Genomic DNA, 27,853 nt, shown 5'->3' with positions numbered 1-27,853 from the left:
AGAGAGGCATTTGTAACCTACTATGTGCCAAGTTCTGGGCCATAAACTGTGTGGGTGTTGCTAGCAGAACTCTTAAGCCTCTTAAGAACTATAGGAGGTATTTATTTTTCCCATCTGATGGACAAAGATAAAAGCTTTGATGAATTTAGTAATTGTGGAAGATCATTCCCATGCTACACTTTAGCTTATGTTCTTAACAGCTTCGCCACAGGAAAAGGCTATCAACATGACTCTAGTATTTGAACTAAGATCTGAGGACCTCCAAAGTAAAAACTCAATGCTTATTGCGTTTGTTGTTGATTTCACAACACTAAGACACGTGTTCTATGTTGCTATAAAGTCCTTTGGTGATTGTGTATTCCCTATGCCAAGAAATACTTTCTGGGAATAACATCTTTCTTTTCTCACTCCTCCAAATTTTGTTTTAAGATGAACTGAACAAAATTTTGCTACAGTCCTCCAAATTCCTCAATATCATGAAATGAAAGTCTATAATTAATCTCTCTTGATGTTTCAGAAAATATAAATCAAGATAATCCTCTAGTTTTGATATGGTATTTGTCCCTCAGCTACTTCCTTTACTTTAAAAAAAATTAAGGGTAGCATGAATGTTACATAAAACAAACTAACAAAACACTATGAACAAACTACTCTTCTTCAGAGTAAGTATCTCCAGATATAACTCATGGTAAGACTACTTCCTTTCTCTTATATTCTAACTCTTACCTTATCTTGTTTTAATGCAAAGGAATTAATGGTCTTCCTTTAATACTTCTCAGCTTATTTTAAAGTTTTCTTCGTCTAGTTTTAAGTAAGAAATCTTTAAAATCCATCAGCTATTTCACCATCCTAGATTGTGACTCTTAATTTAGGTAGAGGATTGTTAGTTTCGAATTCCAATAGCAGACACATAGAGGTGATTTAAATTTGGCAAGATAATTGAAGTTGGACATTACACAAATGGAAAATAAAACCTGAAATGACCAAAGAGCCCCCTGCTTGATTGCAGTAGATTGCATCATAATGCCCATGGTAAAAATAATAGATTTTTCAGCTATTGGGTCCTTTCTAGCAACAGTTCAACAAATGCATGTAAATGTACATCTGTGAAATAAATCTGCCACAGATGCCGCACCTGGAAATGAGGTCTCTAACAGGAAGCCATTTATTATCATAATAAATTACGTCTGTAATCCATACAGACCCTCCCCCACACACTCCTTTAAAAAAAAATCCAGCTTGAAAATTTTAAAGGCTCTAGTCGCTTGCAAAAAAAAAAAAAAAAAGAAGGATTGATTGGAGGACTGGAGTACAATCCTTAAGAAACTAAGAAACTACCAGCTATTATAGTTTAAAGGACAACTTGTACATGCTTTGAGAGCTTAATTTCCTTGTGTTTGTATTTAAGAGCAAGATTGATTTTTACCCAGTGTCTAAATTAATCTGTAGAAGTAGTTAAACCCTGTAAACTTTAGATTTTTAAAACAGTATTGTTTAAAAAATAAACAGATAAAATCACCCTTGGAGACTTTAACTACCTACCCATTCCTAGGGACCAGTACGCACCAGGAAGAAATGAATGTAAATGTTTTTCCCTTGGAGAGTTTCAAACGCTTGAACATCACAAAGCTGATGTAAACTCATGTCTCTTATGGACTTCTAAGTAGGGCAGTACTGCCCACCTCTTCTCAGGAGCTGCCTGACCCAAGAGTTTGTGGCATATCTATGTCTTCTTTGATTGATCTCCTTTGAATGAAATTTTTGGTCCTATCAACATGGCTGCATTTTCTAAGAAGAAAATAAAACTGCCAATATCCAAAGGCAAGAACAATAGGAATGAGAAATACTCCAGAGTCGTCTTAATTTCCTTCTCCCATCTCATGCTGCTCTCCTTTTTGGCTGTGGTTATACAGAGTTCTCAGTGCCCGCTGTCACAGCCCACGCCATGTCCCTGCCCCCCAGGCCCGAGGTCAGAAACCTGGGGAGTGAGGTGGGATCAGGCATTGCATTGGCCATAGCAGTGTCCAGGGAGTGAAGAAAGCGAGCTACCAAGTTACATAGCTGGCTCTTGCTCCGTGCATGTCAGAGCAAGTCACTCTCTCTGGTCCAAATGCCAACCTTTAGCCAGATTAAATTTGAAAAGAAAAGTTAGAAAAAAATTATCTTCTCTTCGTTATGTTCCCTAATTTGTCAGCTTTATCATTGTACCTATATATGAAATAACTATATAAAGCACCTTAAAATAAGAATTCCCTCATAGAACTATTCTATATAGAATTATGCAAAATATGTCCACCTATGAAAACATAGTCCTATATAAAGAGGAAAAAAGGATGTTGAAATAAAAAATTGAAGCTACTATTCTCAAGTGAAAGGCTAATTTGAAAACGATGTAATCACTGCTAATGCCAGAAATCTGCTTTTTGTCTGGTATTACACTTAACATTAGTTTTACCCAAAGGCCTTAGCCGACCTCATTTATTATCATCAAGAACTCATAGGATGGAGGGGAGAATCCCAAAATATGCATAAAACTGTATCTCACAATGGTGTGATTTTTTTTTAAATGAACTCAGTACTTCTTCCTGTGTGATATTTCACTGCCTCATTTCTAGCTATTATAAGTCACCCAGTTTACTAAGTTGATTACTCCAGAATATTTCCAAGCAAAAAGTTAAGCTGATGAGTATTTCCAGGGTCATCATCCATTTCCCTTTTTGAAAGAAGTTTCTAAATATGCCCTTTTCCAGTCTTCAGTCACCTCATCAGTCCTCCACGAGTTCTCAAAAATGATATCTAGCGGTTCTGTGATGACTTCGGCCAATTCATTAAGTACGCTAGGATGCCAGCCATTGGGACCTGTGGATTTGAACATATCGGGGTTATTGAAGTTCTCCTTTACCCATTCTTCCCCTAGTCCAGCATGGATTCCTGCTCCTGTTTTTAAGTCATACTTGTCCCTTTCTGGGCACCAAGTGGACTTTTGAAAAACAGCCTTAAGCGCTGCTTTCTATCTATCCATTTTTCTCTGTGCAGCTATTAAATAAAAGTGTATTTTATTCTTCTCAAGGCTATTCTTCTCATGCCTGTTCTTCTCAAGTTTTGTTTTAAAGAGGTCTCCTTCTTTGGTATTAAAGGAGTCTAATTCCTTCTTCCTTTGTGTGTCTTGTAAGACAGGCAAGTAAGACAAAATTAAATAAACATGTATCTTGTAAGTTTGCCTTCCTAAGTCACATCATGCAGTACTATACTGCAGCATCCTGAGTAACAGAGTAACAGGTAACACACTGCGGGACATTCTAAAGGCTGCCTATCATGCTCAGAGGATGCACAGCTATTCACCTTGTCCCTACAAGAGCTAATTCAAAGTGCACCCTTCAAAATAAAACAATTCACAATCATCTTTCATTATCATCATTTGTATGCAGAAACAGTAACTTTTTCACATAGGCATTTAAAAAGGTTGGTTGTACAAGAGCTGGAAAGAGATAAATATGGATTTCTTACAAAGCACCAACCTAGCAGAATTTATTTGTTGTTGCGTGGTCATCTGTGCCAATGTGGATTGATATTACACTAATTATCTCCACGCTCTGATAGGTGTTGACAATTTTAACCCCTTCATTGTCACAACCATTCCTCCGAAATTGAAAGACAGCAACAGATTACAGTTTCCTGCCCATCTGTCATGGCAAATACCCTGTGCCCAGACTCCTTTGACAGAACTGGAATGGACAAAGGAGAGGAAGAAAGGAGAGCATGAAGGAAGAAAGGACACTTGAGTCTTTCTCACGATTTCTGATATGGCAGGCAAATTGTGCTGCTAGGATTCAGCTTTTTATCTGTTAGGTTTTGTTTTTCATTGGAAAAGGTTGAATCAATTTTGCTTTCTTTTCTTTTGTTTTTCTAGTCTATCTCACTCCTACCTTACCTCTAGTTTTATGTCTTACAAAAAAAAAAATTCACATTGTAGGCATCATTAAAAAGTCTCTTTTGAAAAATAATTCTGCGCATTTCTCTAGGGTATAACAATTTGTTTTAGCACATGCCAGTTTCACCCCTGCTCAAATAGCCACCTGCTGATGGCAATATGTTAACTAATATGTCATTATTAATTAGTTTGGGTAATATCATCCGGCGGTTGCATCTACACTGAAAGCAAGTACTCCTATCCATGCTGAGAAGTATCTTTCTCCAGAGAATAAAGCTATTTTCAGGCCTTTTTTTTCCCTTCACACTAAGTAATAATTACTATTAATTAATATAGTCAAATAGTCACTCAAATAAACTATATCCAAGCTAATGTCTCGATTAAAATCCTTCCTGTTACAAACTGTGAAAAGTAATGTTCAATCTATCTTGGCTAAACTAAGTTTTTGGGGAGGGAGTAAGGGGAAGTTTACCTTAATATAAAGAAAGCAAAACTGTTCATTGTTTAACACTCTAATAAGTGAATAAATGAAAAGACATTACACCAAAAACTATAGTGACTCTATAGTGCAAGGTAACTCAGTATTTCTATCAGAAAACCAGAAAGAGCCTCAGGTTACAGCATGAGGGGTTACTAAAACCCAGGAAGATGATAGCTAGCAAAAAGATGGGGTCACCAAAGGAGGAGGCAGCATCTCGAGGACATTCTTATTAAAAAAAAAAAGATTCTAAGATGTCACCATGCTAGATATAGCTCTGCCTAAGGCCTGGAAGGTGGCCTCACCTCACCACTAAAGTCATTTTATTCTAGGAACCTATAACAATAAAGACAATACTTTTGCACAGGTTATCTTCTAGCAACGCAGACACCCTCCATCCTAAACTCATCCGAAGACGAGGACCACAGGGTCACTTACAAATCTAGCATCAAGCTCACAGCCTCCAAAACCTCTTGTGTCTTCAGTTCAACAAAAATGAATCACATTCATTAAACAAGCCCAGCCTTGCAAGTTGCTGTTTTTCATTCTTTGGGGGAGAGGGTGGGAGGCAGACAAACAGGATTTCCGCAGTTAGGTCATGGAGAGTTTCAAGATGTGAGAGCAGTCGCAGAGAACAGTAATTAGCCCAGCACATACTGCTTCACGCTCATAGGAACCTTTGGTGATTTCCCCGTTAGGTGCGCGCCTCCATGCTCTGGCAGCTGACAGGCATTGTGACATTCCCAATCCTGCTATTCACAGACCCCACTCTTCAAGTGCAAGAGAAATGAACACATTTTTTAAATTCTGATGAGCTTTAAGAGGTAACTGCTGAAAATAAGTCTTCTGAGTCAATAGGCATGGCCAGTCTGGCCTCATTTCACACAGCCCGTCCTCTCACCACACGTTACGCGTGTTTCATTTGCCCCTAAATTATCTGGCCTACTCCTACAATGAAAAAAAGCTCTTTCTTCACTCCACCAAGAAAAATAATCATCTGCTTATATGTGTTTATAGTGTTCTTTGGATATAGTACTAGGTTGGCTTACAAATCATGAAAGGAATGGCCTCAAATCTGGTCCTTTCTCAAATTTCATGAAAGCCAAGTTCTGGAACAACAAACAGCAAGTTATAGTTTGGGTTCTATTAATGCTCCTGGAGTTTGCTATTTTTATACACAGAGTTTGTAAGAAATGTGTTTGTTGGTAATGTGCCAAATGATTCTCTCCCTATCGCTAGGAAAATGTTATTCAAATATCCTTGTTGGCCCAATACCCTCCTCTCCTGCCTTTGAGACCACTCTCAATAAGAGAGTTCTTACCTTAGGGCCACACACACCTAATTCTGGGGCTGAACTGTGACTTTGTTGTATTTGTTGTAGGCTATTATGGGGGGAAGCCTCTCATTTCACAAATATTTGGCAATTCTAATCTACCCTGTTCCCTCCAAAATAAGACCTAGCCAAACAATCAGCTCTAATGCGTCTTTTGGAGCAAAAATTAATATTAGACCAAGTATATATTATATTATATTATATTATATTATATTATATTATATTATATTATATTACTCGGTCTTGTAGTAAAATAAGACCAGGTCTTGTATTAATTTTTGCTCCAAAAGACACATTAGAGCTGATGGTCCGGCTAGGTCTTATTTTCGGGGAAACACTGTATGTTAGAGTTCCAATCTGAGAAACAGGAAAGGGCAGAAAAAAATTACTTAACGAATAAAGAAATTATTATCCTATGGCTAAAAATTACGATTTATGAGATTACATTTTTTTTTCTCAGTTGATTATTCTGATTTTTAACTGATTTCAAGTCTGTTACTCTTTTTTAGCTTGTGATTCCACACCGCCAGTACCCTGCATTAAAGGCAATCATTATTATATGCAGGATAACCCGTTTAGAAGTTATTTCTCTATTGTGATATTATTTTAAGGACGTAGCTCCATTGCAGATATACAGCCAATGGCCATAAATTCCCCACATTTGGTTACTGGGATAAAGAAAATAATTCTTGTGACTATACATTAATAGTCCATGCAATTTCTTTACAATTGAGGGTCAACTTTCTCATAGGAAAAATTAATTAGGAATGATGTCTTCTCTCCTCCTGGATGACAGAAGGGGCACAAAGCTGAACCTTTGGGCAGTTGGTGACAGGACACAGGATTTTTTTCACCTCATGACATCCTCAAGTTAAGTTTACCAACATTCAGCCATTTCATACTGCCTAGCATTATGGGACCAAGGAAGGTTGGGGATTTGCTCAGAGAGAGGGGACTTAAATACAGCCTCATTTTAACTGTAAACTTCTCCAAGGGCAGAAACCATATTTTATAGTTCTTTATATCTCCTTCGGGAACATTATATATAATGCCTCACACTACTACTGTTGGCTGATTGAATCGTCCACACTATAATTTTCACATATAATTTCTCAGTAAACTAGGATCCTATTGGGAAATTTTAGTCGAGCGAGTCAAATAGGAGTGTACCTCCCTTTGCCCATACAACAGAGAAAAACTTATTGATAGATGTCCACTAGACCCATATGTATCTTAATGGTCATCTTTCAGTTCCTCAAAAGGCCCCTAAGCATCTTTCTTTTTTTTTTTTCTTTCTGTTTTTCACTTTAAACACAAATACCTAAATGCTATACACACTGTTGTATACAACTCTCCTCTCTTCATCCATGGTGTGTCCTCGGTTAGTACTGACTTACTACCTAGTTCCTGGAACAAACTAAGTGGGTTTTAATAAACTGTACTGGTGGTTCTCAATGCCTCCTCAGCCCTCCTGGTTCTAATCTTCACTCAGGACTTACCTGCACAGTTCCAGCAAAATGAAAAGTAGACCAGAGAGGCTGGAAATTTTCCTACCTGCTTATTATTCAGAAAACTCTCAGAAACAAATTCAGGGGTTAAAAGATAAAAGCGCCTTTGTTTACGCTATCCTCAGGGCATTAAGAGATCTTGTAATTTTTCCAACTGAATAGCTATGTAAATCCAATTGCTTAAAAGCATTTTGTTACTTGTTACTGAATATTCTGAATAGGCTAAATTCCCACAGAGGGGTTATGATCTGCAAGTCGTGGCAAGCTCCTGGAGACCTTACTTCAGAGGCCCAGGACCCCTTCACTGTCTAGCGTTACAGCCCTGTTTATCTGTACCAGGAAGAAATTATCAGGACTTAACTGTTGGGAATTCTGGATTACTCTTTCAATAGTTTTATAATTAACAGCTTCTCACAACATAAAACTAGATCTAAGTCACTACACTTTGAAAAAGTGTAAAGAACAGTAAAGGAGGCAAAGGGGTAGCTGGAGGAGACAGTGCCTTCAAGAACAAAGAGGAAGTTTGGGCAACTTTACAGATTGAGTGGAAGGATTCCATGGAGAGAGACTAAATGCAAGAAAACAAAGGGAAAATCATGGACCATAATTATTACTTGGGCCAAGAGCAGTTACCAGGGGAGGGATTAGTCTCAGAGGGGCGAGGGGTAATTTCTCATCAGAAATAGAGGGAAAGAAGAACAGATGGGCAAAGATGCCCACACCTTTTGAAGTGAATTAGAGTGAGGAAGGGAGCTCATGTAATGACCAAGCCAAGAGGATCTGAAAGAGGAGGGTGTGAGAAGCACAGGTGGGGGAGTACAGGGGGAGTCTGAAATAGCTACCAGGGGAACTGTGACACGAAGTCAGTTTGACAACTGCAGGAGGACGGATTCGGCTGGATTGGACTGTGCAGAATTATAGAGATATGGACTTCAAGAGTTTCTCTCTATTATACGCTAAGGTCTCCAAATACCACCCAACATAGTGATCAAGATATAGGCCTATAAATGCATGACACAAGTCCAGAACAGAGATAATGATAAATGCGAGAGTATGCTGGACACCAGGAAGCTATCCTCCAGTGCAGCTCTGTAAGACATACGTGTTTGGGGGATCTTTTGATGCAACAGTCTTGTTGAGGACTACCTTGGTCTGTTCAGGCTGCAATAACAATACCACACACTGGGTGGATTATAAACAACAGAAATGTATTTCTCAGACTTCCGGAGGCTGGGAAGTCTAAGATCAAGGCACCTACAGATTCAGTATTTGGTAAGGACACTTTCCCTGGTTCATAGACACCGTCTTCCATTGTATTTTCAAACGGAAGATGTGCAAGAGGTGCTCTCTAGGCCTCTTTTGTAAGGGCACTAATCCCATTCATAAGGGCTCCACCCTCATGGCCTAATCACCTCCCAAAGGCCCTTCCTCCAAATACCATCACACTGAGGATTAGGCTTCAACATGCGAATTTGGGGAACAAACATTCATTCTATCGCAATGTCTATCTCTAACCAGGCTTACTGGCTGCTCACTTAAGGTCCTCATTGCCCTCTCCCTCCCTGTCTCTCTCTCTCTCTCTCTCACCCACCGACTCATAGTAAAATCATCCATTATTATGTACAAACAGTCTCTGAAATCACCATGAAGACTAACTTTTATTACAATTATCATTAAGATAGTTGTCATTAACAATATATTTATAGTGCATACTATGATTATTATTACCTGCCTGCCCTGGCAACAGTAAACAACTACTAATATTTATTGAGTGACCTTCCTCTGAGCCAGGCACTGAGAACATTCTCTATTGGCACATAATCTCATTCTCACCTCAAGCCAACATGATGACTACCTATATCATGGACCCAGCTTTATAGATAAGGAATCTGAGGTTTTCCAGTGTAGATCACCTGGTAGGGTCAGAGGGCTAACCAGTGGCAGAATGGTCCTGTGCAACAGCAAAGGCCACCCTAGTAAAAGCATGCCTGCACTCCCAATCACTTCTGAGCGGGAACGTACACTAGCTGAGCAGTGTTCCCCCAAATTAACATCTACCTGGAACCTCAGAATGTGAACTTGGAAATACAGCCTTTCCAGATGGTTCAGGCTCTCCAGCTAAACCAGGCAAGCCCTAAATCCAATCACTGGAGTCTTTAGGAGAAGAGGGGAGGACACAAGGAGACACTCATAGAAACAGCGGTCATGTGAACACAGAGGCAGAGAACGGAGTGATGGAGCCACTAGCCAAGTAATGCCACGAGCCACCAGAATCTGGAGTAGGCCAGGAAGAATTCTCCCCTAGAGACGTTGGAAGGAGTATGGCCCCGCCAAAACCTTGATTTCATACTTCTGGGCTCCTGAACTGTGAGAAAATAAACTTCTTTTGTTTTAAGCTACTCATTTCATGGTACTTTGTTACAGCAGCCCTCAGAAACTAATACAGAACCCTTTCAGAGAAATAATAATTTCTCAAGTGCTCTTAGGAATATTTTCAATCACATCATTGTTTTTCACAGCACATGCACATATGATTTGAGGCAAAAATTATTTTAATTTTATTCAGAATAGTAAATGTTGTGCATAATGTTTACTTAGATACAGTATATTTAATGTCATTCATAATATGTAAGGAAAATTTTGACTACTTGCTATTAAATAAATGATGCAAACTGTTTAATTATGTAAGAAAAATATGATTTATAAAAATACATTAAAAACTATAGGCTGTGTTTATACATAGACTCCATGTATATTTAAACGAGGACTGATATGTAACTATTTACTACACCATCAAAAACAGAAATATCAGCATTTGAAATTATTGTTTTTCTTTTATATAATGTCCAATGGTTTATTATTTACTTAAATATTTATTATTTGTTTTAAATTGCAAGACAAGAGAGAAAGTTTCAGTGGCTATTTGCAAGCAATTTTCTATAAATAACCCACTATGCATGTGGATATTTCTATTTCCAAACAATTAGAATTGAATATAATTGCCACTATTTTCCTGTTTTGTTATGAGTTATTGAAGAATGAGAGTTTAATGTGCAATGTAAGCATATCTGAGCTCTATGAGGGTTTCATTTTAAAGAGGAAAACATTTAAATATTTTTTATTGAGTTATTGAAAGATATACTGGGGGTGTCAAAAATATGTACACAAGTGGACATTTTGGTCAACATTGTTCGCCATAAGCAGAAGTGTCTGGACGCTGATGGTAACCACTCTGAGCACCTCTTGTAATTGCAGAAGTGAAATGTGACTTGTATTCATCTTTTGTTATAGGTATATATTGAGTATTACAATTGTAATAGTCTTTTCCTTTCTTAAAATGTATATACATTTTTTTGGCACCCTCTGTATAATTAAACAGTGCCTATTGCCAACCTGGACAACTTTTTTGCCTCCTCTGACAGCTCCAGATGGAAAATACTGCACTATTCTATATTGACAGTTCAAAACATTTGGTTCTAGGAGCCATTTGAATTTTTTAAAAACATTGAGGATTCCAAAGAGCTTTTGTTTATATGGGTTATAACTATTGATATTTACCATAGTTGAAATGACAACTGAGAAATATTTAAAATATTTAATTCATTTAAAAATAAAAATAGTAAATATATCACATTAACATAAATAACATATTCTTAAGAAAAATAAATATATCCCCCCAGTAATAATGAGAAGCATGGTAGGATGGTATTGTTTTGCTTTTTTGCATATCTTTTTAATTGACAGTCTAATAGATTCTCACATCTTCTGTGTTTGACCTGTGCCAATATGTTTTTTTTTTAGTTGACGTATATGAAGAAAATCCAGCCTTACACAGATGTGTCATTAAAAAAAGGAAGAGTATTTTAATGGCTTTTTAAGATAGATAATTATAGATTCTTTTTGATATCATGCCAAATCTTAACAACAGATAGTTTCTTAAAGGTCAGTTGCAATGTGAAATCTGAAAACATATGCATGAACTTTTCATACTCTACTACATTAAAGTCGTTGCTCTATCTTCTACTATTAATGAATCTCTTCCCATATGTGATTTGGTAACATCATGCATTGGTCATTTGGGAAACACTGGGTCCCCGAGTCATGCAGATCTTCCAAATGTTAATGTTAACATATATCATTATTCAATATTAGAAAAGTGGCATTTGTTAATATCACCCATCTCATCAAAAAAGCTTTCTTTCGAGTATTGATAAAACTGTCAGGCTCAATGTGACTGATACAAGTTTTCCAAAAATGTAATTATTACTTGAATATTCAAATTTTATCATTAACAACAAACACTGTAAATTGGTTTTTCTTGAAATATTAGGTCCACTTTATTCATCTTTGAGAAATTATCTGTGAAGTACCAAGACTACATAACCATGCATGGCTCATTCTTCAGTTGTTCTTTCAAGAAAATAAGTTCCATGAATAAAACTGCTAGTTCAGCTAGCAACTCAAACAATATCATAACTGGTTTGCGAGGGGACAAGGCTCACACACACTTCCATTTGCAACAGAAGCCTTTTATGGGTAGTTCCATTTTATCACACACATTAAAAAAAAAAATGTACTCAAAAGTTGGACCTTAAACTTATTAATCAACTACTGCTTCATCAAGGATATTTTAAGGAAAATAGCTTTTTTTTTGGCATGTGTGCAGATGAAGAATACAATAGGCACTACAATGGTTTGGTGCCACGGCCTTGATTGGCACTAATGTATGAGCCTTTTCACCCAGTTGCTTTTATTCTCCCAGTGCAAATGTCCACACAGTGAAAAGGGCAAATAATGTCATAGCATTGCTATGAAATAAGTATTACCTCACAGACTCCCTAAAAGGATTTCAGGAACCCACCAATGATCTGTGGACCACACTTTGAGAACCACTGCTGTATACCACTTCTAGATTGAGAGTCAAGGCAGATATCACAAAATCAGCACCAGCAAGCCTCAGATCAACTCATCAGTCTGGAATATAAGTTTGCCCTTTGAAATTCTAGCTCCTCCCTAACAATTACTCTGTATTTACCCCCCTAACCCCTTTCTGCCTCAGCTCCTTGAAACTAGAAAGTCTGGAGGCTTCTCGCCATGAAGGTGAGTTGACTTTCCTCTCCTGTCTGGTGAAAGAGTTTGCAAAAGACACCTGGGCTGGTCAGGAAAAACACTTCTCTAAGGGACTCTACTCGTCAGCCTTGACAATAACAACAGCTTCTGAAATGACTTGGACAATTCTGAGTACAGCCAGCCTGCCCCATTAAAATAACCCTCAGTCCCCTGGTGTCTAGTGCCAGCTTCCCGAACTGAAGCGTGGCCTCCACGGGCCGTTGGCCTCACCTGCCAAATTGGAAGGGGCAGGGAAGCAAGACAACTGCCATAATCCTCTTCAGCAATTCCCTAGAAAACATATTTGCATGTTTATTGGCAGCCAGACTGAAAGAAGACCCAAGGTATCTTGCGCTGGTGTCTCTCATTCTACCGTTTTTCTGGTTTTGGCAAGGGAAGGAGGGACACTTTCAAATGTCTTACAAAAGCAACATGGTCCGATGCTATCATTCTGGGTCTCAAGAACCATCAGCTAATTGCTTTAAAGGCACAGTACTTATAAAGTCATCTGAATAATCCTCAAGATGCTGGCCTTGTCCAAATGAACTCTGAGGACATGTAAATGTCCTCATGAGGACGAAGCAGTAATGTGTGTAAATAGGACTGAGTTCCATCATACACTGGATGTCTTTACCGCACATCCTTGCTATTATGAAGTGACAGTTCTAAAAGGTTTGAGAGCAAAGCCCAGATCAAAGGGCATCACAGTTATAGTCCAAGGTAACCCAATGTTGTTGTGTCCAGAGGAAGCCAGGGGGTGTGTGTGTGTGTGTGTGTGTGTGTGTGTGTGTGTGTGTGTGTGTGTGTGTGTAATGTGTTAAGGGTTAGGGTAGGGAGTGGAGGACACGTGGATATATATTACCTCAATGCAAGCCAGCCTATCCTCCAGGAATTCCTCAGCAGTCATCAGACCCCTTCCTGCCAGGACAGAAGGAAAATCCCCTGGGGCAGCAGATGCAGGGCTAGAGACCCCTGCTCAGACTCTGGAATGAAACCCCAGGTTTACTACTTCATAGAGGGGTGGCACTGGGTACATTACTTAACCCAACCACTCTGTGTTTCAGTTTCCCATCCATAAAATGGGAATAACAGTAGTACCTACATCTCAGAGGGCTGTTAGGATTATATGAGACAATATTTGTAAGACTGTTGAGAACAGTATCTGGCACAGGGGAAGCCTATCTAAGTGTTTGGATGTTTTATCTAATACCTACCCCATAAAAGGCCTGGAATTCTATTCCTTGGTTCAGTCACTGAGTGATATAAACCCACCTCTAAGGAGGCATAGATACTTAGTCACATCTTCAGAACAAAACATAACAGATGTGCAGAAGCATTATTAAGTTAGTCGTCCACAAACGTTATTAGAATAAATCATAAATAATGTATGTGCTTTAAATACTATCTAGCCATTGACTTTTAAAAATTTCACTTAGCTTTGTGAAACATGCCCTGTAGAACATAGCTATCAAGAGTAGTAGTTCTCAGTTTGTTTAAGCAAAAAGACCTCTTTAATTGTTTTAAAAACATAGACCTTCCCCCACACACAGGGCATGAGAAAAAATATTGTTTTAAAAGCGACAGAGAATTTAAGAACTCCTTCACATAAATTTATACAAAACCTACTGTCTATGTAGACATCCAGTGACAATGGTTGGTGCTCAAATAGGTTCCAAGACTCTTGTATTAATTTCTCAAGAGTTTGTGTTCCTCGGATTAGGAGTCACCTTCCCAGAGGAAGAGAATCATCAGAAGCTAAAATCGCTTCTTGAAGAAATTCAAATACATTAAAATAAATATCGATTCACCAAGTGAAAGTCAGAACCCAGAATCCCAACTTCAATAAAACACTGACTGGTCGTCGCTACATTCTTGCATTGCTTAGCAAACGAACCCCAGGCAAGAAGACTTTAGAGCATTAAGAAGCTAAAGACCAACATTTTTTCTGTCTTAAATCAGAATAGCTTGCTTTCCTCTCCACACAATCTTCCACAGTAAGTCCTTACAATTTTTTATTGTTTACTGCTTCAGGAATTCAACCCACTGCAGCAAAGATGCCAAACAGGGAAACAGATAATCCCACGTAGTTTCTGCAGGAACGATGCCTGGTTCCAGAGATAATAGGAAGGACCCAAATTCCCCGGAACGAACCCAGATCCATGGAAACATCCCCAAGCAAAAACACTGAAGCTCAACGGATTGGATATTTTTCAGGAAACTAAAAACCAGAATAACAAGAGATTTTAGAACCACCCCCCACCTTTTGTTGATTGGAGTGTCCCCTGTATGACATGGAATGCAATCCAAAGACCTGACTTTTGTCCCTCAGATAAAATAGAATAAAAATACATACATACATATACATATACATATACATATATATATATATATATATATATATTTACTCAAATCACATTTAGAAACAAGTTCTTTAATTATTTTCTTCTGTGTTTCTTTCTCATTCCCTTTGAGACCAAATGTAAAATAACCTTTCACATTATTGCATTTTACCGTCACTTTAAAGGAGAAGTTGTTTTTATTTTAGGATATAATGTGCAAAATCATGCTACTTAACACTACATTATATTCACAGATCATGCAAGTTAAATAAAGACACCTTGCTGATTTCTTAATACAGGTTCAGCTAAGATTAGTTATGCATCTGGCACCTTAACATTCAGATGGAGAGGGAGTCTTAGTTAAAAATCACACTTGCATTGTAAGTGCTTAGAATTTCATAGTTCATTTAAGAGCATCACAATCAAGAATTTAATTATGTCAAAATAGAATGGTATCTTCTTCACAGCCAAGATTACATCCCCCTCAATTTTTCTCCCTACTCCCCCCAAAGTGGATCATTTTCCTTAACCTTTTATGGACTTGTTTTCTGACCTATGAAATAAGGAATTTGGTTAGATGATTTCAAGATAGCCGGTTCTATCATGCTGTGATTTTTTAAAAAGATTTCTAGGGAATAAACTGACAAGGAGGCAAAGTGGAAACAGCCAAAATGCTGTGGGAAGGTTGCCAACTCAATTCCTAAACAAGGTGGCATTTCCCATGATGCCAGACAAATGTCCCACAGGGCACTGTCAGCAGACTGGTAAAATCAGAGTCGCAGGGTAACACGGTGCCGTAAGCAACACTTCCACCACAATCTCAACCCTGCTTTAACATTTCAACGTTTGCCTAACAATGTGCTATTCAACATATCACTAAATTTCAAAATAAAACCCAAAAGCATGGATTCCTCCCAACAAAGAACTGTGTGTTACAGCATCAGGATACGCTGAGAGCTAATGATGGGAAATTAATCTGTGTGCGTGGGAAGGGGAAGGTCTTATTTTTGGATCAGCACATCTAACAATAACTTTCAGGCTGAGTAGCAAAATGTCTATGCTTTGCAAGTTTCTATAAACACACAGTATAATTCTTTACACTGCTGAATTACTTAAAGAATTCATGCCAGTGGTAGAAAGTGTTCTGATTGGTTCAATTAAATGAGGGTCTAACTGGGGACTAGTCATGTTCCCCCACCAAACACAGCCTGAGACAAAGGCTTGTGTGCAGGCAGTTTATTTGGGAATGTGATCCCAGAGAGTAGAAGTAAGGGCCAGGGAAAGTAAAATAAAGGATGAGGGCCAACATAGGGCTGTATTACGAAGTTGGCCACTTGGTGACATGTTCAATTCTGAAAGACTTTCCAAGGAGCCTCAAGAAACGCATCTCAGAATCGTACTTGTAAGGGAAGGAAGAAGGAAACATTTATCCCCCAGCGTCTACTACCGTCTATTACCCATTGTCAAGGCTGGGCTTGTGGGTGTTAATTTACCTGCGTTTTCTCTTTACACATGTTTGAGTGCCTACTCAGCTCTCATAAGGGTGCATGACAAAATCAGAGGAGCACAGGGACATAAAGCAAGAAGCACGGGCTTAAGCCAATGAGCTGTCAGGCTGTATGTAGCGGTGCTAGTTGAGACCTGTGCAGAATTGCTGCTTAGCAGTGGCTGGAATATGAATTAAGGCCAAGATGATTTGAACTGGGGCACACAAGTATCAGGCATGTGTATCAGTCAGGATGAGCCAGTTATACTGCAGTAACAAATGATCCCACAATTTCAATGGCTTACAATAACAGAGGTTTACTTTTCACTTGCGCTACAAATCCCACATGGGTCTGCTCTGGTTCTGCACCATTTTCTTCACTCCAGGACCAAAGCTGAAAAACAGTCTCTGCCAGGAACATTGTCCGTCATTGTGACTTGAGGGGAAAAATGAAATTTGTGAACCTGGTACAGTTTTGTAAAGTTACTGGCTGCAAAAGGACCATATCATTGTATTCACCTTTCATTGACCAAATCATTGTCATATGCCTATTTTTAGTTCAAAGGGCTGGGATATAGAATACACCTCCAGGGAGGAAGTATGCAGGAAGTGTGATTTAGAGTACAGTAAGACCATCTATCACAACGTGCCTTCATTTTCATGGCAGACAAGCCATGGATAAGAGAAACAATTCACTTTAGGAAACCCTGTACAAATTCTTTCATAGCACCATCTTTTCTCTTTGAGCACATGGCCATCCAATATTTAGAAATATTAAGGCCCAATCAAAGAAGGCAGGTTTTTAACAGTGTGGAAAAAAATAAAAGTGTACAGGGGTAACTCAGGGAGAAGCATTAGAAATCAGCTACTTCTTATGTTATGAGTTTCATCATTTTATGGATGCTGATGAAATCACAGATGAAGTAACTTCTAAGCAAATGAATGACAGAGCTGGAACTAAGCTTCATTTCCACGGAAGCATTATGGTCATAATTTTAAATTCAAGTTACCTGAAAAGTATATATAGTTCCCAGAAAATGTCTGTTTTTGTAAAGCTAACAACCTAACATAACAATGAAACATTTTTAAAAAGCTAGGTTAGCACTACACTGTCAAGACACATCCAATTAATTTATTAATACAACTAAGCATGTTACAGTGAGAGCATTTGATTTACCAGCCTGCTAATCACAGATACCAAGTTCTTCGTATAACTTTTGTATAAAAGCATCAGAATTTTGTCAGATGAAACAACCAAGACAGAAGAGGTTAGACGAGCCTCATTTAAATAAAGGAAGTCTGTATTTGGGAAAGGAAAATAAACTCTAGGCCTTTAGTTAATTTGATCTGCCTCATGGGCCAACGATGAAAGGTGGCAAACCATTTCATTCATTTAATCAATATGTACTGAGCACTCATGATGTACACAGCACAGTTCTAAGCACTGCACTTACAGTGAAGAGCAAGGCAGCTAACATCCCTACCCTCATGGGCGTACCCTCTAGGAAGGGATGGGGGGGTGCAGAGAAAAAGCAACTAGACATGTAGACATGTAAATAACCAAGATAATTTCAAATCGGGGCATTTTCTATAAAGACAATAAACACGAATATGACAGTGAAAGCTGGGTGCCAATCTGTGAATGATAGTCTCTTGGAGCGGTCAACATGTAAGAAAATTATGAAACCATTTATGTAAAATCACAACCTGGTTTTATTAATACTTAGCAACTTTATCCTACAAAGGCTATTGTTACTCTATGAAGATCTTTGAATGAATTTTACTCTCTGTGTTTTTTCTCCACTCCCTATTCCCCAATAAATCTCTCTTTTAATTGGCCATTACCATATTTTTCTTCTCATATTTATTAAATGCAATTTTATGATTACAGTTCTTAATTTAAAAATCAAGCAAGCTATTTTATATGCCCATTTCCTAAATTAAGTTGCTTTTTAAGTATTTTCTGTATATCATAAAGCCTTTGAAAGAAAAATTCATCCTCTCTCCCTATGAACCCCAGCCACACTTTCTTCCACTACCCACATTTAATTCTTATTGTACAAAGAAACATTTCCTTTCAAATATGTTATTTGGGCAAAAATACAGGTGCCACCAAACAAAAACTCCCTTCTAACCTACTCTGGGCAGAAATACATACAGGAGGCAGAATTCTACAAATGACCCCAATGACCTGCCTTTGTCCAATCCCTTCCCTTCTGAGTATGGGGGAACCTGTTAATATATGATGATTAAGTGACATCATATGAAAAAAGGTTGATTCTTTGAGTTGGCTAATCTAACTCTAGTCCTTTAAAAGCATAGTGTTTCTCTGACTAGAAGACAGGAAGTCAGAGGGATTGGAAGCATGAGAAGTACTTGGCCCACCACTGCTGGTTTGAAGATAGAGGGGTTTCATGAGAAGGAATTCAGTCAGCCTCTAGATGCAGGCAGTGGCCCCTGACTAAGAGCCAGCAAAGGAATGGGAACCTTGCATGTACGGCTCTAAAGAACTGGATCCTCCTAACAACCTAAATGAGCTTAGAAGCAGATCGGCCCCACATCCTCCAGATAAGAGCCTAGACCGGCTGATACCTTGACTTTGGCCTCATAAGACCGTGAGCAGGGAACCCAGTCCAGCTTGCCTGGAATGTTGACCTACTGAACTATGAAATAAAAGGGTATTATTTTTTGCCATTATATTTGTTGTAATTTGTCATGCAGCAATAGTATACTAATACGACATGTAACCAGATTTATCAGCTGAAGTGGTCACTGTTAAACAGCTAAATGAGTCTTTCCCCTCTTCAGAATGTGTGATATTAACCTAACAAAAGGAAGGGAATTCCTTGGGAGAGAGCGGAGGAGGGTCAGTGATGGAAAAGCAGGACCCAAGGTAGGAGAGACTGACAGGAAACATACTCTAGCATTTGTAACCCTGCCCAGTGACAGTGGAACGCTTGCACTGGGCTACCAACCACTCTAAGGGAAGGAAGGAGGCAGAGTGAGTAGCATAAGCTAAAAGGCACCAAGCCACAAGTGCAAGGAATTTGGGTAAAATCAACGGATTTTCTTTCTAGTTCTTAGTATGTGGGGTGGGGGACAGAGAAGCAATATTGAAATTGTTTAAAAGATGCCATGCCCCTATGGCGTTTCTCCAATTAAAATTCACATGATTACATGCAGCGTTCAGAAGCATTTCTCCATACCATAGCAGGGGAAATACCCCTTTATTTCCTTTTCCTTGGCACAAGGAAAGACTACAGTCATCAGTCTCCCCTACAAAATAGGTTAGGAACATCCGATGGACTTCTGGCCAACAGGATGTAAGTAGAAATAATCAAAGTCATTTCTAGGCCACACTCTTAAAAAGTAACCTGAACCAATATTCAGTTCTCTTGTCTCTGAACAGGGCATGTGTTCAGGTGATCGGCCACTAGATGGAGGGAACCTGGATCTCTGAGTCACTGAATGGAAGAAAGCCTCCACCGACATACACTAGACTTTGCAGGAGCCAGACATAAGTATCTGTTATATTGAGGTTTTGAGATTTGGGGGGTGGGGGGTGGTATTTTCTTATTATAGCATAGCTTAATACTAACTTACTCTGAATAATATATGTACATTTTTTTCATTTGATTTGAAGCAGAATTTCTTTATTTTTGACTTTTTTCTTGATTTAGTACAATACCCAAGCATTACATAAGAACATTAACACAGGAGTTTGAATATCAAATTTAATTACTGATACAGGAATTCACATTCTGACACATCTGATATTTGCACTAGATTTCTGTCTTACATAAAACTACAGTGAGGAGCACATAAATCCTGAATCTATCTGTCTATCTATCTATCTATCTATGAATTTACACACACACATAATTATTAATAATAGGAATAATGACAAACTCCTTCCTGCAAAGCTAATTTAAAGTGCACTTATTAACTATATCTCCATCCCCTCTTACCTTCACCTCCAAATCAGAAGGGCCCACCTCCCTATCTTTTCAGCCTAATTTAAGCAATGTCAACTTGGGACAAGGACACATTTACAATGAAAACTAGCATTTGTTTAGCATGGAGAAGGGCTCACATTCAGAAGTAAAAATTATTTTCCTGGCTATTCAGAAAAGATGTTAACTATTTATAAACCAGAAGGCAGAAGTGAATATATCAGGCTGTCCAACCCAATCACTCCTTTTTCCATTTATCTAAAATGAATTTCAAAAGAGCTAAGAAGAGACAAAGGCTAATACATATCCTTTAATGTACAAGATTATAATTAACCTAATGTCTGTTTCAAATTTACTATTATCTATTAAAGAATAAATAATTTTACAGCCCTCTAATGTAGCTCTTAAACTTTAAATCACTGACCGTAACTAATAAGCAGCTTAATAGCAAGAATACCCAAAATAGAGCCACAGACAACAATTTCACTGAGGGTAAATCATCATTTTTAATGCAAAGGCAACAGCAAATCTCCATAATTACTGGGTGCATTTTGAATCACTTTCATTATTACTGCACTGGCCCCATTAAAAATCCAACACCCTGAACTGCATGGAATATAAAACTGGAATTATGATACCCCACAAACTCTAATTGAAATCCATAAATTTTTCTACCCATATTCAGAATTATTTTGTTGCCAAAGACTTTCGGCTATTCAGAATCACCTTTGAAAGCATTTGCTTTGTCTAGCGCGAAAAGAGCATTTTCCACTGCCAACTTCGGGGAGTGGATTCTCAAGCAAAATTATATGGATGGTTTCTTACTCCTTTAGTATGTTACTTTTCTAAAGTACACTATGATATGTAAAAAAAAAAAAAAAAAAAAAAAAAAGAATGGAAAAATCAAATAGAATAGACCACCCACAAAATGATACTAAACAGTGCGTCACTTCCGGCATCATGGGAATCACTGCCACACCCGCCCTCAAACAATGGATGTAATGCAGGCTACAACAGACCTACAACATCCTTACTAAACATGACAAAGGTATGTCACTAAATTTCCAAAAGGGTAACAATGTCAACATTCTTACTTGCTTGCATATGGGAAATGAACACAGGAGGAGCCACCAAGCCAGTCTGAGGGTTGGCGATACTATGAACATAACTTTCTGTACGTTTAATAGAAAATAATTTAATAACTGCCTCTTAAAAATATTCCCTCGATACTGGAGGTCACATGAATGTATGTGTGTAGATAAAGTATTTACTGTTTACATCATATGGCTGAGTATGCAGTGCAATCATCCTATTAAAATCAAATTTTCTATATATTGACTCTTACTAATTTGCCTGATGTCCACGATAGAGGTGACAGCCCTGCAGAAGCAACAATTTTCTTTTCATAAGGTTGGGTCTAAATGATATGCATCATAATTTTCTATTCACAGTATACTGGCATCCAAAGGGCCTTGATGTCCTTTGAGTATCGTAGTTTTAAATGGACCTTTTCTATGATGTACCTTTAAAAAGAGAGGGTCTTGCTCTCCCTCGAACATTCCTTCCACACTCTACACGTTTGCTTATTATTTTTTATTCTCATGGAATGCCTCCACTCCTCCTCCCAACTCCTATCTAGACCTAACTCAAATGCCATTCCTTAGGTTATAAATTCCCAGATCATCCCATCCAGAAGAATTCATTCTCCTTCTTCTAAACTCTTAGATCCACTAAATCTGCCAATTTTCCATCTTTGCTGCTTTAAGCTATCACTTAACTTATGCATTTAATCTTTCACATATTTCTGTCTTATCAACTACTCAAGTTCATCAACAGAGACCATATCTTAGTGTTGAAGTATTAAAGAAAACTGTCCATAATTCTAAATGCTTAACACTTGCTTAATTCTAGAACTAGGTGTCCATTCTCAAGTTATTTAGACCTAAATACTGTATATTCTGTTCGTTATATCCAATGTGGCTCCAAGCAAATCAAATACATAAACACCAATACAAAGACTGATAAATTTTTAAACATTAAAATTTTCTCACTCCTATATATATAATTCTGACCTTGTTCTCACTAGAACTTTCTCCAGCAGTGAAGTTTTGTCTGCCATGATGCTCCCATGTGGAATTTTAAAAATGTTTCTAGATGTCAAAATGCATGCATGTGTTTAAGCAAATACACGTTACCAAGGGCTAAATGACACATCTGTCAACAGAGAAAGAAGAATTTTGCAGATAAAAGGAATGTAACTTTAACTCTTGATTTTGTCATTCTATGATCCTGGGACATTGATTCACTGGTTTAAAAAATCAGGATGGGGGAGTAGGGTTAGAATGACCCAGATCAGTTGATTTTGAAACCATGATCCTCAGCATGACCCAGCCTGCTGGTAGGGGTGTGGGGGCTGGCTCCTGTTCCTTGCCCCAACCACTCATTCAGACAGGCTACTTTTAACTCTGCTTTTGGGTTTGGGATTCCTTATGAGATTTTGCCTCAAGAAGGGTTCTACAAGAAGAGAACAAAGGAAATTCCCAGTTCTTTCACCTCTGACATAGCATATCTCTATAAATACTCTCATTTTATACAGCAGAAAACTCAGGTTGGGAAGGTCTAGGACTCACCTCCCTCAGGACAATGGCAGAGCAGGGATCTGACTGCCATATTCTGCCTGCTGTCCTTCTTCTCAATTCTAGGTGCAGCAGGCGTGTCCACACCGTGGCAGGAGGTGACCTGCCCTTCCAGGCCCTTGTCATGGTCCAGACCAAGAACTTGCTCTGGGGACTGTGATGGTTAACTCTGGATGTCAACTTTGCTTGGCTATGGTGCCCAGATTTTTTTGTCAAACACAGTCTAGATGTTGTTGTAGGCATCTTTTAGATGTGATTAACATTTAAATCAGTACACTTTGAGTACAGTAGACTACGCTGCATAATGTGGGAGAGCCTCATCCAACTTGTTGAAGGCCTTAAAAGAAAAGACTAAAGACCACCCACCCCTGCCCTCCCCACCCCTAAGAGAAACCAGGAAGGAATTCTGCCTCCAGACTGCCTCTGGACTCAAGATTGCAACATCAACTCTTCCCTGGGTCTCCAGCTTGCCAGCTTGCCCTTGTAGATCTCAGACTTGCCAGCCCTCACAAGTGCATGTGCCAGTTTCTTAAAATCTTTCTCTCTGTCTGTCTCTCTCTCCTTCTCTCCCTCCCACCCCTTCTAAACACACACACACACACAACCTTTGGTTCTGTTTCTCTAATACAGGGCTCTTCGTCCTGGTGGACTTGCAATGACTCTGTCTTCTGCCAACCCTGACGTCCTTGCCAATCCTGTTGCCAGCTTCCCAATCTCAACCTAAAAGGTTGCTTGATCCCTTAAACGCTCATTCTGCTTGACCAAAGGAAGGTCTCTACCACGAGGTTGAAGCCTCAGAGCTTCTCACCTGGGTTTTCTCAGGCCTTTTAACTCTTTTACCTAATCATGTATTCCATGCCTTTAAAAGGGTCCCCTCAATTGTAAAATCTTCAGGCCTCAGAAGACCCGGCTCTATCCCTGGGCTCAGTAGGTTAGTCTGGGACCCTCCGCTGGAGTCTGAACTCTCTATGTGCTGAAGTTGCCTATGGCAGCTCCACCAGATGCCTTCCCTACCCAACCCGACCAGTCCTGGACCCAGGCTGCATTGGACATACATACAGTGCGGGGAGTAAAATACAACCCTTCCTTTAAATCTCAGCCCAGAAGAGCTTCAGTTAACCTTTACTAGCAAAAAATCACAAAAGTTACTATAATCATAAGGCCTCGGTAGGATGCTACTAAATGTTTAATAACTGGTTCTCCAGGAGGAAAAAAATGTATGCACACATACACATTCATAAATGTATTATACATTTTACTGCTATAAAGGATGTGTAGCACACCATTTACAAAAGGATAATAAACTCTATAATATCCCTTCTTGTAAATTCCACTTACCTAATTGATGCTCACAGAATGCTTTTGTTGATGTGGGCTGAATTCTGGTGTTGGAAGCCAACGTATATTATAATAACGACTGTAGTTCTGACATGAATATCGGTTGATATAATGAATAAGATGCAAATGGAGGCAAGTGTCTTTTTAGGGAGCCCTCCATTCAGGGTAACATTTGATGGGTGCTGGGCCTTGAGGCTAAAGAGCTGAATAAGACATGGGCCTGCCTTCATATATTATAGAACTAAGAAGACCTAAAACAGCAATTATCCTGCTAATAATCTAAGATTATAATTAAATACTGCAATTTCAGTCAGGATATTTTCAATGCTTAGCCAAATTACTTCTAAAATTTACATAATCATAACTGACTATTATGACCTTAGCGTTGATTTCCTATGTGGACTGGACTTTATTCACATAAACAAGATTAAAGTGTTTTTCTAAAACATTACAACAAAAATTGAGTGTTTTATAACCTAAAGAACCTCTTTCATCTCTAAAACTTTTTTAAAAAGTTAAAACTATTATTTTTCAACCCTTGAAAGTTTAAATGTCCTGGGATAATTGAAATATATATTCTGGTTGTGCTATATAGATTTCTCAAGCCACGAAGGGATCTACAGTCGGGGGAAAAGGCATATGTGTCAGGTATGTAACACTATTTAATATGCTATAGCCAAGTCAGTCGTTCGCAATTTTAAATAAGACTAACTCTAAATGAAAGTTGGTCAAGTTCGGACAGAGGTTGACTAGGATTCTCTTGGATATGTGTACCACGGTTTTTTATTTATCAGAATAACAGATTGAGACACCAAATAGCAGACACTTCAAAGAAGGCTGATTATGCAAAACGCCCAGGGCTCAGAACCCAGAATATGACTCTTCTCTCAGGGTTTGGGAACCACTGGCACGGTCCCACATCTCACTAATTCCTCATCTCCAGCCCAAGCCACTTTACACTCCTACTCTCTTCCTTTCAGTTGGTGATTTCTTAGCATTTACAACAAACCCTTTGTCTGCAAGGTTTGCGTCCCACTGGTTGTTCAGCTTATTAAATTAATTACACAATCCTTAGCAATAACCACAACGATTTGAAAAACAAAACGAAACGAAAACAAAACCACAAACCAGTTGTGGCGGAGGAGGCAGGGGTTGGGGCTGGACGGCATGTCTCCAAGACGCCAAAGGAAGGAGTTGGACGGCTCCAGAGGGCACTGCAGGCAGCTTCATTCCAGGCTCCTTTGCAGAAAGGAAATGAGAACTGACAAGCCTATCACTTAGGAGAAGCTGTCCGCACCTGCCTCCTGCACACTGCAGAACGGCCTGGCTCCGAGGTAAATGCCAACAAGTACGGAGCGGATGTGCCTGCGTGTGCTCGTATGACTGTGATTCCTGCCCATGTCACCTCTACTTGTAGTTAAAAATCTAAGGTTAATTACTACCAAAGAGAAATCTCAAACACATACAACTATCTCCCTTCCTACCACAAAACCTCGTAATATCTTTGATGGTTCTGTTTGTAGTTTTTTAAAGCAGAACCTAAATGTCAGAAAAATATCTTTCCATATTTGGTAAAGATTAATCCACTTTAAAAAAAAATAAAGACCATAAGAAAAAATGCTGAAGAATCCCAACTGTATATATTTTTAAATGTCTTCTCAACCCATCTTTAAAACTAACAAACCTTTTTCACTAACTTTATTCTTTTAAACAAGCAATACAAATTGTATCTCAGTCACCATTTGCACTGGATAAACTGGGCATAGCCTGAAAGAATTATTTTATGATACTATTCAAAACAGCCTTATATTACAAAGTATTTGTAAGTACCCAACTCATTTTTGTTGGATAGTTCAAAATGTTCTAAGATGAGTATACTACTAGGAAAATAAGTGATAGGAAAAGTAATGATACACTGACTGCTTTACTCTGGGGTAGAGATGTAGGCAGACAGATCCAAGAAAATACATAAAAGGTCCAAGAAAATCATCACTGATGAGTGTGTTCAGCATTTTCTGAGCCCTATCGTTCCTTTATGCAAAACTCTTGGTAGGCTTCCTGTGACATTATTTACAATGAAGAAATAATGGCATCCAATGTTTCTGTATATCTTAACAACACAAAGAAATAACTTATTTGTGTGCATACCTCATACATAAGACACTTAAAGTTTATACTATTAACAGAATCAAGTGTTCAATTCTAGAAGATAAATCCACTTATGTTACATTTAAACTGGTTTCGTCAAATTGTTGGCATAAGGCCAAGGAAAGTTATTCTTCAAAATACTACTGCATACACAGGAACAAAAGGTTCACTTTATTTGATAAGGTTATAAGAACAATATTTATGATATTTTTCAACCATTTGGAATGTATGATTGCAAGTTAAGAAAAATTATTTCTTCGATTTATGTACACATGGCCACAAAAACTAATATTTTGCCAACAGTTCTATTGCTAACGTGCCTATGAATACCATTTTCATCTTTAATAACAGCTAACACTGAATACATGTTAGATTAGTGAGCTTACTGAGTGCTTCCTATGTATCAAGGACTGTGCTAAGTGCTTGACATACATTTTCTCATTTAATCCTCAGAACAATCCTATGAGGTAGGGAACATTAGTATCTTCCATTTATAGATAAGAGTGGCAAAGAAAGGTCAAACCATCTGTCCAAGGTCATACAGATCAAAAGTGATGAAGCCCAGTGCATCTGACTTGAAAGACTGGGATCCCAATAACTGTGCTGCTCAGTAATTGTTTAGTTGGTTATTCTCTCGTAAATGTCATAGAACTATGCTATGGATTTATGGCCATCGTTTCCAAACTTACTGAAAACTATTGTAATATGGACGATGCCTGGATGGGTAGAGACTGAGCTCTTCAGAACGGATCATTTTCACTAAGCAACAATCTAGTTTCCTCAGCTTCTGAGCAATTATCCACCTTAAGTCTTAGATTCAAGCTCAGATTCCAACCAGATATGACCTGGATTGATTTAAACCCCAATACCAGAACTTTCTGTCAGGTGGTGCAGCATGGACCTAATTCCTGAGGTCAGTGTTATGGTGTCTCCTCTAAAAATAACATGTTGCAATCCAAACCCCCAGTGCCTCAGAGGGTGGAAATACTGGAAATAGGGTCTTTAAAGAGGTAATTACAGTAAAATGAGGTCATACAACAGGGCCCTAATACAAGTTGACTGACGTCTTTATAAAAAAAGGAAGTTAGGAGATTAGGACACAGACAACACACGAACTGAAGGGTAAATACTTGAGGACACAGCAATAAGATGGTCTACCAGCTAAGGAGAGAGACCTCAGAAGAAACAAAATCTGCCGACACCTTGATCTTGGACGTCTAGCCTCCAGAACTGTGAGAAAATAAATTTCTGCTGCTTAAGCCACCCAGTCTGTGGTATTTTGTTATGGCAACCCTAGCATACTAAAATAGTCAGCAATTAAATCCATGGTCAACCCCTGCAGAAACACCCTGTTCCTGGGTTATATGCTTCTGACCAATATAATAGGAAAATTCATTGATTACCACTGGAGCAATGTAGCAAAGTTTTTTAAACCAAAGCTCAGAAGATGGGGGATAGGGTGGGATACAATAAACGGGGTGCATGTGGATAAACAGATTAAGAACTCCTAAGGATAGAATGCAAAATAAATCAAAGAATGGAAAAAGTATGAAGGAACTTTGTAAAATAAATAGGTTTTTAGGTAACTCTCCAG

The 27,853-nt window shown here is 38.5% G+C and overlaps 1 protein-coding gene across 1 annotated transcript in view; it reads right to left on the bottom strand.

The window, feature by feature from the left end:
• Window positions 1-1,307: 1,307 nt before the first annotated feature.
• SAMD5 (sterile alpha motif domain containing 5) overlaps window positions 1,308-27,853 on the bottom strand; it is a 50,860-nt gene continuing 24,314 nt past the window's right edge. Inside the window, exon 2 of the mRNA XM_033102966.1 lies at window positions 1,308-2,859. Coding sequence (XP_032958857.1) covers window positions 2,797-2,859 — 63 coding nt within the window. The 3' untranslated portion in view covers window positions 1,308-2,796. The remainder of the gene's footprint in view (window positions 2,860-27,853) is intronic.

The sequence above is a fragment of the Rhinolophus ferrumequinum genome, chromosome 3, assembly GCF_004115265.2.
Source record: "Rhinolophus ferrumequinum isolate MPI-CBG mRhiFer1 chromosome 3, mRhiFer1_v1.p, whole genome shotgun sequence".
NCBI classification, from domain to species: domain Eukaryota; kingdom Metazoa; phylum Chordata; class Mammalia; order Chiroptera; family Rhinolophidae; genus Rhinolophus; species Rhinolophus ferrumequinum.
The sequence above is the reverse complement of the archived record's forward strand: the minus strand, read 5'-3'. Positions and strand labels throughout refer to the sequence as shown.